General features: G+C 40.7%; 1 protein-coding gene across 1 annotated transcript in view; it reads left to right on the top strand.

Annotated features, from left to right (window-relative positions):
* Positions 1-5575, top strand: part of BVES (blood vessel epicardial substance) — a 47785-nt gene extending 42210 nt beyond the window's left edge. The window contains exon 7 of the mRNA XM_065401303.1: positions 5466-5575. Coding sequence (XP_065257375.1) covers positions 5466-5575 — 110 coding nt within the window. The remainder of the gene's footprint in view (positions 1-5465) is intronic.
* Positions 5576-12954: the final 7379 nt, after the last annotated feature.

Raw genomic sequence — 12954 nt, 5'->3', positions numbered from 1 at the left:
CCCACTTAATTTAAATAAACTTTAGTAATAATTTTAACCTGAAATCAGATTTTGAAAAAAAAAAAAGTACATGTGCCAAACCCAGCTGGCACAGGCTCTTAGTTTAACGGGGACATACAGAATTAACTATTGTGGCTCTCATGATCTCACTGTTTACCTGTTTGTTTATATATATAAACAAACAAACAAACTTGTCAGTGGTCCACCAATACTAAATGTATCTCTTTCTAATATGTAAAAAAACAACAACAGATGACTTAATTTTTATTTAACCCTAAGGCACCACCTTAATTATCCATTCTCCACTGTCTCCCTTACAATTCTTATTCAAGCCTCCAGATTTGGAGAGTCCTTTTCTTTCTAATTTTTGCCAATGATTTATATCTATATTCAAGTATCAGAGGGGTAGCCGTGTTAGTCTGGATCTGTAAAAGCAGCAAAGAGTCCTGTGGCACCTTATAGACTAACAGACGTATTGGAGCATGAGGTTTTGTGGGTGAATACTCACTTCGTCGGATGCATCCGAAGAAGTGGGTATTCACCCACGAAAGCTCATGCTCCAATAAGTCTGTTAGTCTATAAGGTGCCACAGGACTCTTTGCTGCTTTTATATCTATATTGTCATCACAGTTATAGGAGCACAAGCCCTAGGAGTGTTTCACCCTGATTGTTAGAGGGTGACTGACAGGATGTCATTTTGGGGGGTTAGCGGCAGGTCAGGTTTGATTTTCTTAATTTTCCTATGATATTTTTTCCAGAAAGTCCTGGTTTTGGGGGACATTAATGTCTGAGCTCTCCCACATACAACTTCCCCTCTATCCTATGTAGGAAACAGCTTGATTATATTTGTGCAATTGGGAGATGGTCATGGGCAGTTTGGAAGAGAACCTCACTTCCAGCTAACAGCTTCAGAGTGTTTACTCCAGTATTTCAACATTGGGAGAAACTAATCTAAAGGCTTGCAATTTTCAGAAATAATATTAATCCCCATTTATGATAAACCTGAGCTTAATAATACTTGGTAAAGTCCTCTTCTCTATTGTATTCCTGCTATTCTATCTCTTTGTTTTTCTCAACAAGATTTCTTTGTGTTAGTTAACAAAGTGTCCGAGCTTCCAAAACTGATAGAAGGGGATTAGCTGTCTCATTGATATGCAGTGATATGAATTAAATTCTTTGCCTAGACAGCTGGGCAGTCTGTTACCCCTATATAACACTGTCTATATGACAGTTCCACTGTCACAAGTTAGCATTGCCTGAATGTAGGTATTGAGATAGAAGATTTAGCCATGGCTCTCTTTCCCTCAGGTCCCAAAAGCAATCTGAACAAAAAGGTGGACATTTAGCTTTCCACGTCTATGTTTCAGATAGCCCTGTCGCACCAGTAGGTGCAGCATATTCAATAATTGCTTTTCAGACTAGTCCAATGATGTATGCCAGTATGCCTCCAATTGTGGCATAAATGTACCAATATTGAGTTCCCCTTCCAGCTGCAGCCTAGAGCATAAACCAATGTACATTTTTTTTAGTAAAAACAAACAGCAGCAAAACCCCCAACAGATTATTTAGAGAAGGGCAACAAGTGAAAAGCGAGTGTCTTCTGCCACAGGAGAAAACAATAAAAGGGCGCTTATCTGGATAAGGCTCTGCATAAATTATAATATCTTATGTGACCAGTTCTTGTGTAGACAAAAGCTTCCCAGTACAAAGATCTGATTATTTTTGGCTACTACAATGTAGAAAAATCCTACTCTCCAAAGTTTCATGTACTTACTGGAATACACTTGTAAAAACTAGAACTTCATCTTTTGAATGCGTTGAAGGAATTGTTTTTGTAAGTTATGACTTTGCTGCTGTGCTCCAAAAATATAAATTCTCTAACACATTTCTAAAAAGAAATCCACATAAAGACTTTAGCAAAGAGGGAAAACATTCTTGCTAATAGAACCAATCTACTCATGTACTAATAAACTGTGATTTAAGTTTAAATAACTAAAAACAAAAAACTAACTGTCTGCTTTTATATTAAGGAAATAACCAACAAGAGTTCTATAATACTTATGGAGTGGGTCGTTTGCAGCATGATGTTTTCTGTTGATAACATCACATATTAACCCAACATCCTCAAAAAGGTATTAAAATGAAGTTTGCTTATGCCAGGTTGGTACTTATACTTGAAATACACAATGCATCTGTGCACAAGTTATTAGTAAATGAAACTGAAGTAACATTTTTAAAAACATAAGTGCAAAAAGTGAGTTGGAGCAGACAAATAATTTCAGCTAATTTTATCTTTGATGGTGTTTCAGTGTTATTGCTATAAAATAAGCCTAATGGTTAACAGTAATTAATATGCAGGGTGATGGAGTCTCTTTAAAAAAAAAAAAATAGTATCTGGTTTAGCTTATTCAGGAGTGTTGCTGGTCTCTACAAATTCTGTATTTGCAACCCTCTAATGTCTCTAAGGTCTAAGCTAAGGAGGAAGGTAGTATGAGGATTTAGTTTCAGTAATGCTTTCATTGGTATTACTCAGTATGTTCAATGTTATACCCAGCTTGTGGTTAACAGCAGGATTGGGTTTCACAGGAAATACCTTTTTTATAAGCATTTGAACTTAGGAACTGGAGACAATGCAATAGACTACTGTATTGGAGGCTCAGGTTTGAGGCTCATTCAGGCTTTTGTATGTCCTCCTAACAAAGGATAGAGGCATGCCTAGATGACTCTTCAGCATTTGGAGGAAGCAAGGGCATGACAGTGGTGCAGAACATAGGCGCCAACTCCCTGGGTGCTTCGGGGCTGGAGCACGCATGGGGGAAAAATAGTGGGTGCTTAGCACTCACTGGCAGCCCCCCTATCAGTTCCTCCCCCTTCCCCCAGCGCCTCCTGCCCGCAGGCAGGCCCTGCCAATCAGCGCCTCCTCCTCTCTTTCTGCACCTCCCGCCCACCACAATCAGCTGTTTTGCAGCATGCAGGAGGCTGAGGGGGAGTGGGAGTAGGAGCGAGGATGTGGTGCACTTGGGGGAGGGGGCAGAACTAGGTGGGAAGAGGCAGGGTGAAAAGAGGCGGGGCACGGTCTTGGGGGAAGGGTGGGCTGGGGGCGGGGCCTGGGACAGAGCCGGGGGTCAAGCACCCCCTGGCACTTTCGAAAGTCGTCTTCTGTGTACAGAAGAAATTTACAGTATGAGAGCAGACTGCCAACTCTGTTCAGCAGGCTTGTGCCACTGTGCTTCTGACTACTATGGAGAGACATGGGCTCTTCTGAACAAAGGAAAATCATCTTTGCTCATATCACCCTCAAAATTATTAACTACTAGTGACATCTAAAAATGAAATTGAAACTTTAGGCCTAAATTTTCAGGCCTCAGTTTTTATGGGTGTAATTTGTGCCTGCTATGTAGGTCACTCAGATATCTAAATCCAGAACTTCACCCACAAATCTCAGATTTAAACATCTCAGGATATGTCTACACTGCAAAACAAACAAACAAACGAAAAAACCACCACCACCACCCATGGCAGCGCGTCTCAGAGCCCAGGTCAACTGATCAGGGTCAGGCTACAGGGCTCAACATAGCAGTGTAGATGTTCCCACTTGGGCTGGAGCCCGGGCTCTGAAGCCCAGTAAGGGTCTCAAAGCCTGAGCAGTACTCTCTATACTGCTGTTTTTAGCCCCATTGTGCAAGTCCGTGTCAGTGGACCTGGGCTTGAAGACTCACGGCTGTGGAGTTTTCGTTGCAATCTAGATGTATCCTACGTGGCCTAATCTGCGCTTGCAATTTTTACTAACAAAAATAAGTATCTGAAAACAAGGCCTTTGTAGTCCCTGTATTTAATAATATACAGACTAATCTCTGTATAAAGCTAGCTGAGTAAGTAGTTTGTAAATACTGGGGGGGGAAATAAAGTACTGCATAATACATTTACTACCTGTGGTGTTCTAAAAGCGTTAATTAATACCCTCCAGTGTTTGCAGGAGTGCAATTTTTAAATCTGAACACAGTAATGCAAAGCATATACTTGAATTGTAAGCTCCTCGGGACAGAGACCATCTTTCTCTTCCGTCTTTGTACAGCACAAAGCACCATGGGGTCCTGGTCCATGACTAGGGCTCCTAGGTGCCATGGTAATAAAAATAAAACATTAATTATTGCATAGATGATGGATTGAAGTTTAAGTAGTTTGTGTAATAAGAATGTCAGTTTACTAACCATATGTTATGACTGCAAAGATTCTTGAAGGGAAATGTTTTTCTTATCTGCATATATAGAGATAGACAAACAGTCATGCCAGCCAGATGCTTTTACTGTTTTTCTTCTAGGATAATATTTTAACATTTGAAAGATTTTCATACTGTTTTCAGTCATCATATGCAGGCTGTTTATAAATTCTGCCAGTCCAAAGCCTGCACCAGTTAGGAATGCAGGACTGCTGAACTCTTAGGGAACTGAGAGAAGACAGGGAGTTAAATACAATTTTCAGATTGGAGGACAGAGATTTACCTGTCAGACACGGTTGGGTGACCAGACAGCAAGTATGAAAAATTGGGACAGGGGGTGGAGGGGTAATAGGAGCCTATATAAGGAAAAGACCCAAAAATCAGGACTGTCCCTATAAAATCGGGACATCTGGTCACCCTAGATGCGTGTTAAGGAGAGTTATGAAACTAAATCCCCTCCACAATATGTACTCATATAGACTCAAATCTCGAAGGCCATTCTCAGGCAAAATGCCCATTAACTTCCAACTGAGTGTGTGCTTCTGTGTGCTCTGCTTTAGAGGGTTTTATTCATTGCTGCTTTGCCTGAAGGCTGCCACCTACTGCTAGAGCAGTGAACCAATTTCAGTCATTGGCTACATGGTGCATATTATTTAGCCCTACATTTGTTAATAACATAACATACGTGTTTTTCATTACAGTTGTTTATGCAGTGGGAGTTACATCTCACCTCTCAGTATGTTTTATCCCATGTTGTTGCTTATGAGGCACTGGAGCTGTGATCAGTTACTCTGGCTGAGATCTGCCCGAGTAAACTTAAGAATTTTGTCATGACTGTGTCCTGAGGCGAGTACTCAAAGATACCTTCTGTGCTTAAGTCATCCTTCGATTTCTTCGGGCCAATTCTTGGATGAATACTGCAATAAGAAAAATACCTATCGGGAACACAATTCCCCGAGTTAGAAGTGCAGAAAACTCCCATTGACACAAAAGGAGTTTTTCCTGAGTATGGACAGTAGCATTTGGCCCTAAAATATTATAATGATTCATATCCCCTTTACCTGGCATCCATGATTTTCTGATGCTATAATACAGATGTCAGATTAATTGACTTTAACCGGGAAAATATAAATTCTTCACAGTTGGGAGAATCATCAGATTTGCTGCGTCCTTATCACAAACGTGTCTGTATGACGGGGGTGCATTCTTCAGTTTAACTTTTTTCTTCTCTTTGAAATTGTGGCAGGCCACACATCTCCCTATATGAGAACTTCGGCAAAAATGAAACCAATAGAAGAAAGTGGTGAAGATGATGTCTTTGAACTACCCTCTGTTGTTCAGCCTGAAGTTCAGTGACTGCCTTGAGTAGACGGTCTCGAACATCCAGGGACGCTGTTGACATGGCAAAAGCAAGAAGCTTATTCTGAAGCGATTCTGAAAACTATCAGCACCCTTTACTTTCAGAGAATTATACCACAATATACCTGTGTTAGTGGCTTCTTAATAAAGATGCCAAGTTTTATTTATTCTCCTTAAAAATTTTTAAAAAGTCAGGATTTTTTGAATGGGTGTATTTTTACTTTGGCTCTCTGCTGAGTTAAATTCAGTTTTAAGCAACAGACTAGTCTGAAATTTTATTTGCTTATTGAGTACCATTTGCAAAATCAGCCAAGTCCCATTTTTCTAAGCCACTTAGGAGCCTAAGTCCCAGTGAAAGTGAATGGGAATGTTTGAAAATTTGACCCAGTATCATTTGTACCTAACACCATAGTTATTAATATTACAATTTCAAAATGAAGTTAATACACATAGTTTTTGTGTGTGCGTGAATGTATGTTTCTATTTTACACAGAGAAAACAATTTTAAAAGAACATTAAAGTTGCAAAGTCAAGCACTCCAAAGTTAAGAAAGGCCAGAATTAAGTTTCCCGTGCAACCTATATTTGGCTCCCTTATGTGTATGCATTATAATGCAATTTTTAATTACATGATCACATTCTGTTTTCCACAAGAATTTGGCAAAATGTATAGATTTGACACAAAGGCCATCCTTCTGCCAAATTTCAAGTCTCTGCTCTAATGCATGGGGGTTCTAAAGCATCTTAAAAAAAAAAGTCACTAGAATTTTTAAACATGGCCAAAATAGTGTATTTTTCCCTAGTTTTGTTCTTGGAAATAGCTGCACCATTTTGGCTAAAGTTTTCCAAAGTAGTTCTCCTGAGAGAGACACCTATTATGGGAAATTTCAGCCCAAAGAGTTATAGTTTGGCAAAATTATAAGTAGCTGAAAAAAGGGTCTCATAATGGGAAGTGTTGGGCAGCCTTAATAATAGGTGGCACTACCGGCTCCACCTATAGTGTGAGCACATGAATAAATAAAATCAACGTATTTGTCACACAATAATAAGTTGTATTCATTGTCAAAGAGCATAATGGCAGATACAACAGTCTATGTAACAATTTAAGATGACAGAATGCAGAGACTAGAATATGACAAATAATGAGATTGTGGATAACAGTCGGAGTCTGGCTTTTTTACTGATTTTTTACTGTGATCATCGTCCTAGTATTGGCAGTGAAGTTAAGCCTAAGAGTGTCCTTGAATCAGCCTGTGCCTATGGTATAAAAAAAAAAAAATCTGTTTTTACACTGTTCCGAAGCTCTTGCAATGCCAAAGCACAACACTGTTTTTGTGGTTTTAAATTCAATTTTTAATGTTACTTCAGTGTGTCTTGTGGTTTTTGTTTTTTGCGTATTAAAAATTCTCATTGAGGTGAGCCACAGTTACCAGTTTATGTAAATATATGTTAAATACATTTTACATCTCACATCATGTATGCAGTAGAGCACGCTGGCCCCTTTTGGAGCGGAGGTAATTTATCATATAACTTCACTGTTTGAGTTTTGTAAAAACCTTTATTTACCTTGTAGACAATAAGAGCTCCTTTTGGAGCCATTGCCATCTCTTGTATAAGTACTTAAACCAGTTATAAAGATACAGATCTGATAAAAATCTACCATTGCTAGGTATAAGATCAATGAGTGTTGTGTGGTACTAGCATTATCAGCATTTAAGACAAACTTAAAGACATGAAAAAGGTTATGCCACATTTATGGTGGCTGATTGTCAAATGTCAATAACTGGACAGCATTACCTTTTTAAAAGAAAATACTGTAGATAGCCAGAGGACTTGATATATGTTAGGGACAAGTCTGCAACATTTATTTTCTAAACAATAAAAGTGTGTGAGTTAAATGAGCATTTGAAATTTGGAACTCCTACATTTTTGCACCAATACTAAGTGGGGAGGATTGGGTGGGGGATTGGGTTATTTTGGTGTGTAGAATTTACTCAGAAAAAAGTTTGTCTAGCATGAACTTTTATAGGAAGTTTTCAGAGAAGAGTTTGAATGGAAATGCTGCTAGAGACTCTTTAATTACAGCAGGGATGGTGCACTGAAAATGAATATGGATGATCCCAGGAATATGACGGTATCCAGAACTTCGAAGTTCTTAGCTTAAAATACAGCCAGTCTCAACAAACACAAATATTTCATCCACCCTTTTTTATCTTTGTTTTTGAGATTTCTTTCAGTCAGTTTAGTTGTCAAGCAGCCATGCAGCCAACTGATGAGGGAGTTAGGGATTGGGGTTCAGATGCTTAGCTTGCTTGTGGGCTGGGAACATTTGCCAGCAGCAGGCTCAGCCTCCTCAGTGGGAAGTCATGTCTTTCATGTTTAAGTGACTCCTCTGGATAAAAATGCCTCCAGCTCTCCTCGGCCAGAGGAAGAATCCCCAGGCCACATGAGCTTTGAGGGGCAGGGCTAAAAGGGAAGAGCAAAATGAATGTAGTTCAGATAAGGCTATTTTTATTAAAATTGGTATTCATATAAACAGATCCATTGTATTTAAATACTAAAAACTAAGTAAGATCATGGTGAAATATAGTGTGAAAACTGTAGTCTGTTTTTCCATAACACATGATTATCATAAGCTACACAGTGGCCTGGTCTACACTAGAGGGGGGAATCGATCTAAGACACGCAACTTCAGCTACGAGAATAGCGTAGCTGAAGTTGACGTATCTTAGATCAACTTACAATCACTTGCTTCGCGTCCTCGCAGCACGGGATTGACGGCCGCCGCTCCCCCGTCGACTCCGCTTCCGCCTCTCGCTGTGGTGGAATTCTGGAGTCGACAGCAGAGCGATCGGGGATAGATTTATCCGCGTCTACACTAGCCGTGATAAATTGATCCCTGATAGATTGATCACCCGATCTGGCGGGTAGTGTAGACGTACCCAGTGTGAAGGAACGATAACAAAATGCTAATGTCTCCAGAGAAAAGTCAGTACTCTGCTTAAAGTGACCATGACACTGGCAGCTTAGCAGTTACCAAATTAAAGAGGAAATTCAGTAGTAAAATCCTGATACAGTAAAAAATGGATCCTGCAATAAGTACTCTGCAGGCACATCCTTGCTTCCGCAGAGAGCCTGTTGTAGAACTGAGGCCTCAAGAAGTCTCTCTCTCTCCAGGCATGAGAGATGGCAATTTCACAAGCAATGTTCTGGAGAGATCTTCACACTACACATTCATAAATCATTTTCCTGGAATCTCAGAGATTGAAATTTTGGTGACATGCTTTTATGTTATTACTAGAAAGAACAGTAACAGTTATTCCAATTATTGGTAGTCATAGGAAATGTTGGTTGGACTGAGTAAAATGTCTTTCCTCACTCGTGCAAAGCTAGTCACAGCTGTTTCTGATTAGAAAGGAATGAGTTCTTAGTACTTAGGGGATGAATAAGGGAAGACAAACTGTCTTCATTAATTAGTCCTGACATTTAAACTTCCTGAAAGCATGATAACATGAGAGTCACTTAGAGATTTCAGAGAGGCAATGCTAAAACAAAACGTTATCTGAGTATTCAGCATTAACGAGGTAAAGTCTACATACTTCTCACCACCAACAAAAGTATACAATTATACAATGGTTTGGAAAAAATGGCACAATTCTATTGGCTGTTAGCTGTTTTGTCATTACTTTAAACCAATGGCTTTTCAATTGGTATGATTATAATCACTATATGCTTAGTAACACAATTCTAAAACTTATATAAGGGAAATTGGGGGCCTTCACAGTAACCATATTTTAAAGCACAAGATTTTATCTTTGATCACAGATACAAAACCTTTTGGAAAATCAAAGTAAATTAAGTTCCTTTAATACAAGGGTGTGAATGCACACACACCGATTGGCTAAAGAACTCTAAGAGCTAGATCCGCAGAAGGAGCGGAGATGTTAGGTGTTGCAATGCGTGCGTCTAGGTCCACACCTGTGAGTTAGGCACCCAGGTTCCCTAGACAATGCCTGGACGGCGTTTGGCACCTAAGAATGGGATCCCCAAAAGTGAGCAGGGAGCTACCTAAGGTAGCCATTAGGAAATGCTAAGGAGGGACTTAGGTACCTATGTCTGGGCTGGAGGGAGGCACCTCCCTCTGCTTGGGATTCACAGCCACAAGCCCTTTCCTGGAGTTAGGTGTTTAAACTCTCTCAAAAAAATAAAAAAAAATTGGGGTGGTGCCACTGCATGCCACTCACTCCTTTCCCTGGATAACTGTTAGTCCAGGGGTGAGAGCACTTACCCAGGATAGGGGATATCAGAGTTGAATGCCCTAACCCCTGCGCTATGGGGTGGGTCTCTTACTCTCTCCTGTTAAGCTCCACTGTGTATAACTAATTAAATATTCATTGGGCCACAGAGAGAGAGGGGGCAAGCACGAGCGCATGTGACTCTATAGCCCAGTGGTGATTGCACTCCTGGGTGAGGTGGGAGACACCTTCAGATCTCTTCACCACATAAAGCAGAGGGGGAAGATTGCAACCCAGGTCTGCCTGGGTGAATGCACTAACCGCTGGGTTAGTCAGGAGGTAACAGCAGTTATGTTCTGTACAAAGCCTGATCTGGAGCATGCTTACTGAGCCAGGTCTTGCAGGTGAAACAACCAGGGCCTGATCCTATGTTGAGGGTTGAGCTGGGCTCAGGCACGAGCTATGCACCTGGGAGCCAGGACTGAGGCTGCTGTGCACATGTCCAGCAGCAGCAATGTAGGTGCCTGGGAGATTTACCAGTGGAAACTTGGGCACCTAGGGAATTTAGGTGGCTGCAGGGCTAGCCAGCAGCTGAATGGGGGTATAGAAGACCTAAATTTTGGACTTAAACACTGACATCTCATTGTGGATTTAGCTCTAAGAGCTTATACAGTGGTCACTTTCTTTTACAGAAGGCCTATGGGAAGATTTGATCAGCACACACTGACGATTCTATCCTGAGACATTCAGTCAGTTTGCCTAGAATTGAGGTGAAGCTTGCCCGTCTGCAAATCTCAAGATTGTCCTGCGCTCTTTTTTGAAGCCAAATAACAGTAGCAACTTCTCGATATTCAGGACAGCTGATTTTAAGACTTAAGGTTGAAATTCATCCCAGTACAGGCCAGCACAAGACCCTTCCCACATCTTAAGCCCCATATTAAAGGCTTAAGTGATAAGTAGGACCTTAAGTGGGCCCTCTGCACTTGGGCAAATTTTACCTGTATTGCATATCCCCAGATAGCTTTGCTATCAGATCTCTCAGAATAATACCATCCGGTTACTGTAATTTACAGCACTTGAGTTTCTCAGGCTGCTCCTTAACTTCCTCCTTAGAGATTAATATCTATTAAGGCCACATCCTGATTTCCTGTGCAAAGTGCTTTTGGGAGAAGAATTCCCCATCATCCTTTATAGTAAAAGGAGTGATGAAGTGAAGCCTCTTGAAATGTGTCCACTTACAAACTATTGTGTCACCTTCCTTCATTCCTAATACTTTGTGCTGTGTTTTATTTCAGAAAACTAAGGAATCTCATAATGCAATAGTAAATTGTCTGCCACAGGTAGTATGACAGGATAAACAAATCTTCAAGGCTAATTGAATTTTAAAGTATTTTCCCTCTTTTTATTTTTTAAAACAGGCCTTCCTCCCCTGCAGTTTTGCAATACACTTTTCTTGTTTTGTTTTTTTAATTCCTTCTTCCTAGTTGTTGTGTAAAAGGCTTATGTAAACACTAGGGGAAATGATTTATTACACAAGGACACAAACAGAATTGACTATAGACAATCCACTTGCAAAGGCACAAAGCGAACAAATTAAAAATAAAATTCTGGAACTTGTCACAATGGTAGGTAAAACACTTTCAATCAGAAGAATTTTTAAGATGAGGATGTCAACTACAGAGGGAACAAAACTTGAACAGTTCTCCAGCTTTCTCGCTTCCCCAAACATGGGGCTCAGATAAAATGGGACTGGTGTCAGAATCAATACTGCTTTTGGTTTTGCTAAACTGAAACAATCCCCACATGTTTTGACCAGATCTGGTATTAACTGGACCCTGATTGTCCAAGTCAGGTACTGATTACCCACTGAAGCCTTGAACCTTCTTAGTGTCACAGCTATCCACCAACTGCAGCAGTGCAGGGCTGGGACCTCATCATCGCACAGAGGAAAATCTCTCACTCTGTTAATTATGTTAACAAGATTTTACTCTTGGGTATTTTTAAAACAAGTGAGAAGGGAAGGGCATGGGCAGGCAGACCTTGTCCCCCCAGAATACAGCTGCCAAATTCTATGTCAGTTTTCAGGTGACAACTTTCACAAATGACAGAACTTTCTCCAGTTCAGCCTGCCGCCCCGTTTAATAATAAATAATAATAAAATATATTATAATAATAATGTCTATGTACTAACTGAGTCAGGAATCGAGGTCTGAGGTGACATCCTGACACTGCTCAAGTCACTGGGAGCTTGTCCATTGGCTTCAAGAGGGGATTCAGGATTTCACCCAGGTTTCTTTATGCTCAACCCAGTGTATTATCTGCATGACTATCCTAGCCCTATTTTTACCTTCACTGTTTCTCTTCTCCCACAACCCCTATCTCCCTTGGTTCCGGTTTCTTTCGTATCTCCTTTCCCCTCAACCATCATGTCTCACTCTTTACCCTCATTAGGTCAGCCAGTCTGCACAACAGCATTACCCTTTCCTACACCTGTTTGTGTTCCTCTCCCCAGTTTATCAAACCCAGACCCCTTCTTTCCTCCAATCAGGCTCTGCCTCTCCCAGGTGCACACGAACCCCTGCATTAGGATGGGCTCCTATGCAGAGCTAGGAGGAGAGTGAATGAGCACAAGTCAATGGTTCTGGGCATGTCCTCCCAATTTTAGCCCCAGCGTAGTGAGTGAACCAGTAGCTGGGCAGTGAGAATGAAGACAGGGATCCTTATTAACCTGCTCAGCACATTTGATGGTACAAGCTACTTGCAACCCCCACTTCAGAGCCCTGGTAGCTGGCTGGAGCACGCCCCAAAGCAGGTTAGCCCACAAGTAGGTAGGACCAGGAGATGTACTGACTCAGTTCCTTTCTCAGGCAGCCTCCTCCAGCTACAGAACCTCCCCTGGTGGGGCTGGTCAAAGTGTTTTCGTCAAAACTACTATTTTTTGTGACAAAAATTGGCTTTTTGACCAAAATTAAAAATGTTATGAAAAACTTTAACTATGATCAATTTTCTGGGGGCATGGAGGGGGGAGAGAGGGTTCCAATGGCAAAACCAGAACACTTTTTTTTTCCTGTAAATATTCTAATATTTTGGTTTAAAAATAAAAAAAACTTCAGGTTTGGGGTACAGTTTTTTTGGGGGGTGG

Source organism: Emys orbicularis, chromosome 3 (assembly GCF_028017835.1).
Source record: "Emys orbicularis isolate rEmyOrb1 chromosome 3, rEmyOrb1.hap1, whole genome shotgun sequence".
NCBI classification, from domain to species: domain Eukaryota; kingdom Metazoa; phylum Chordata; order Testudines; family Emydidae; genus Emys; species Emys orbicularis.
This window is presented reverse-complemented; position numbering and strand designations above follow the sequence as displayed.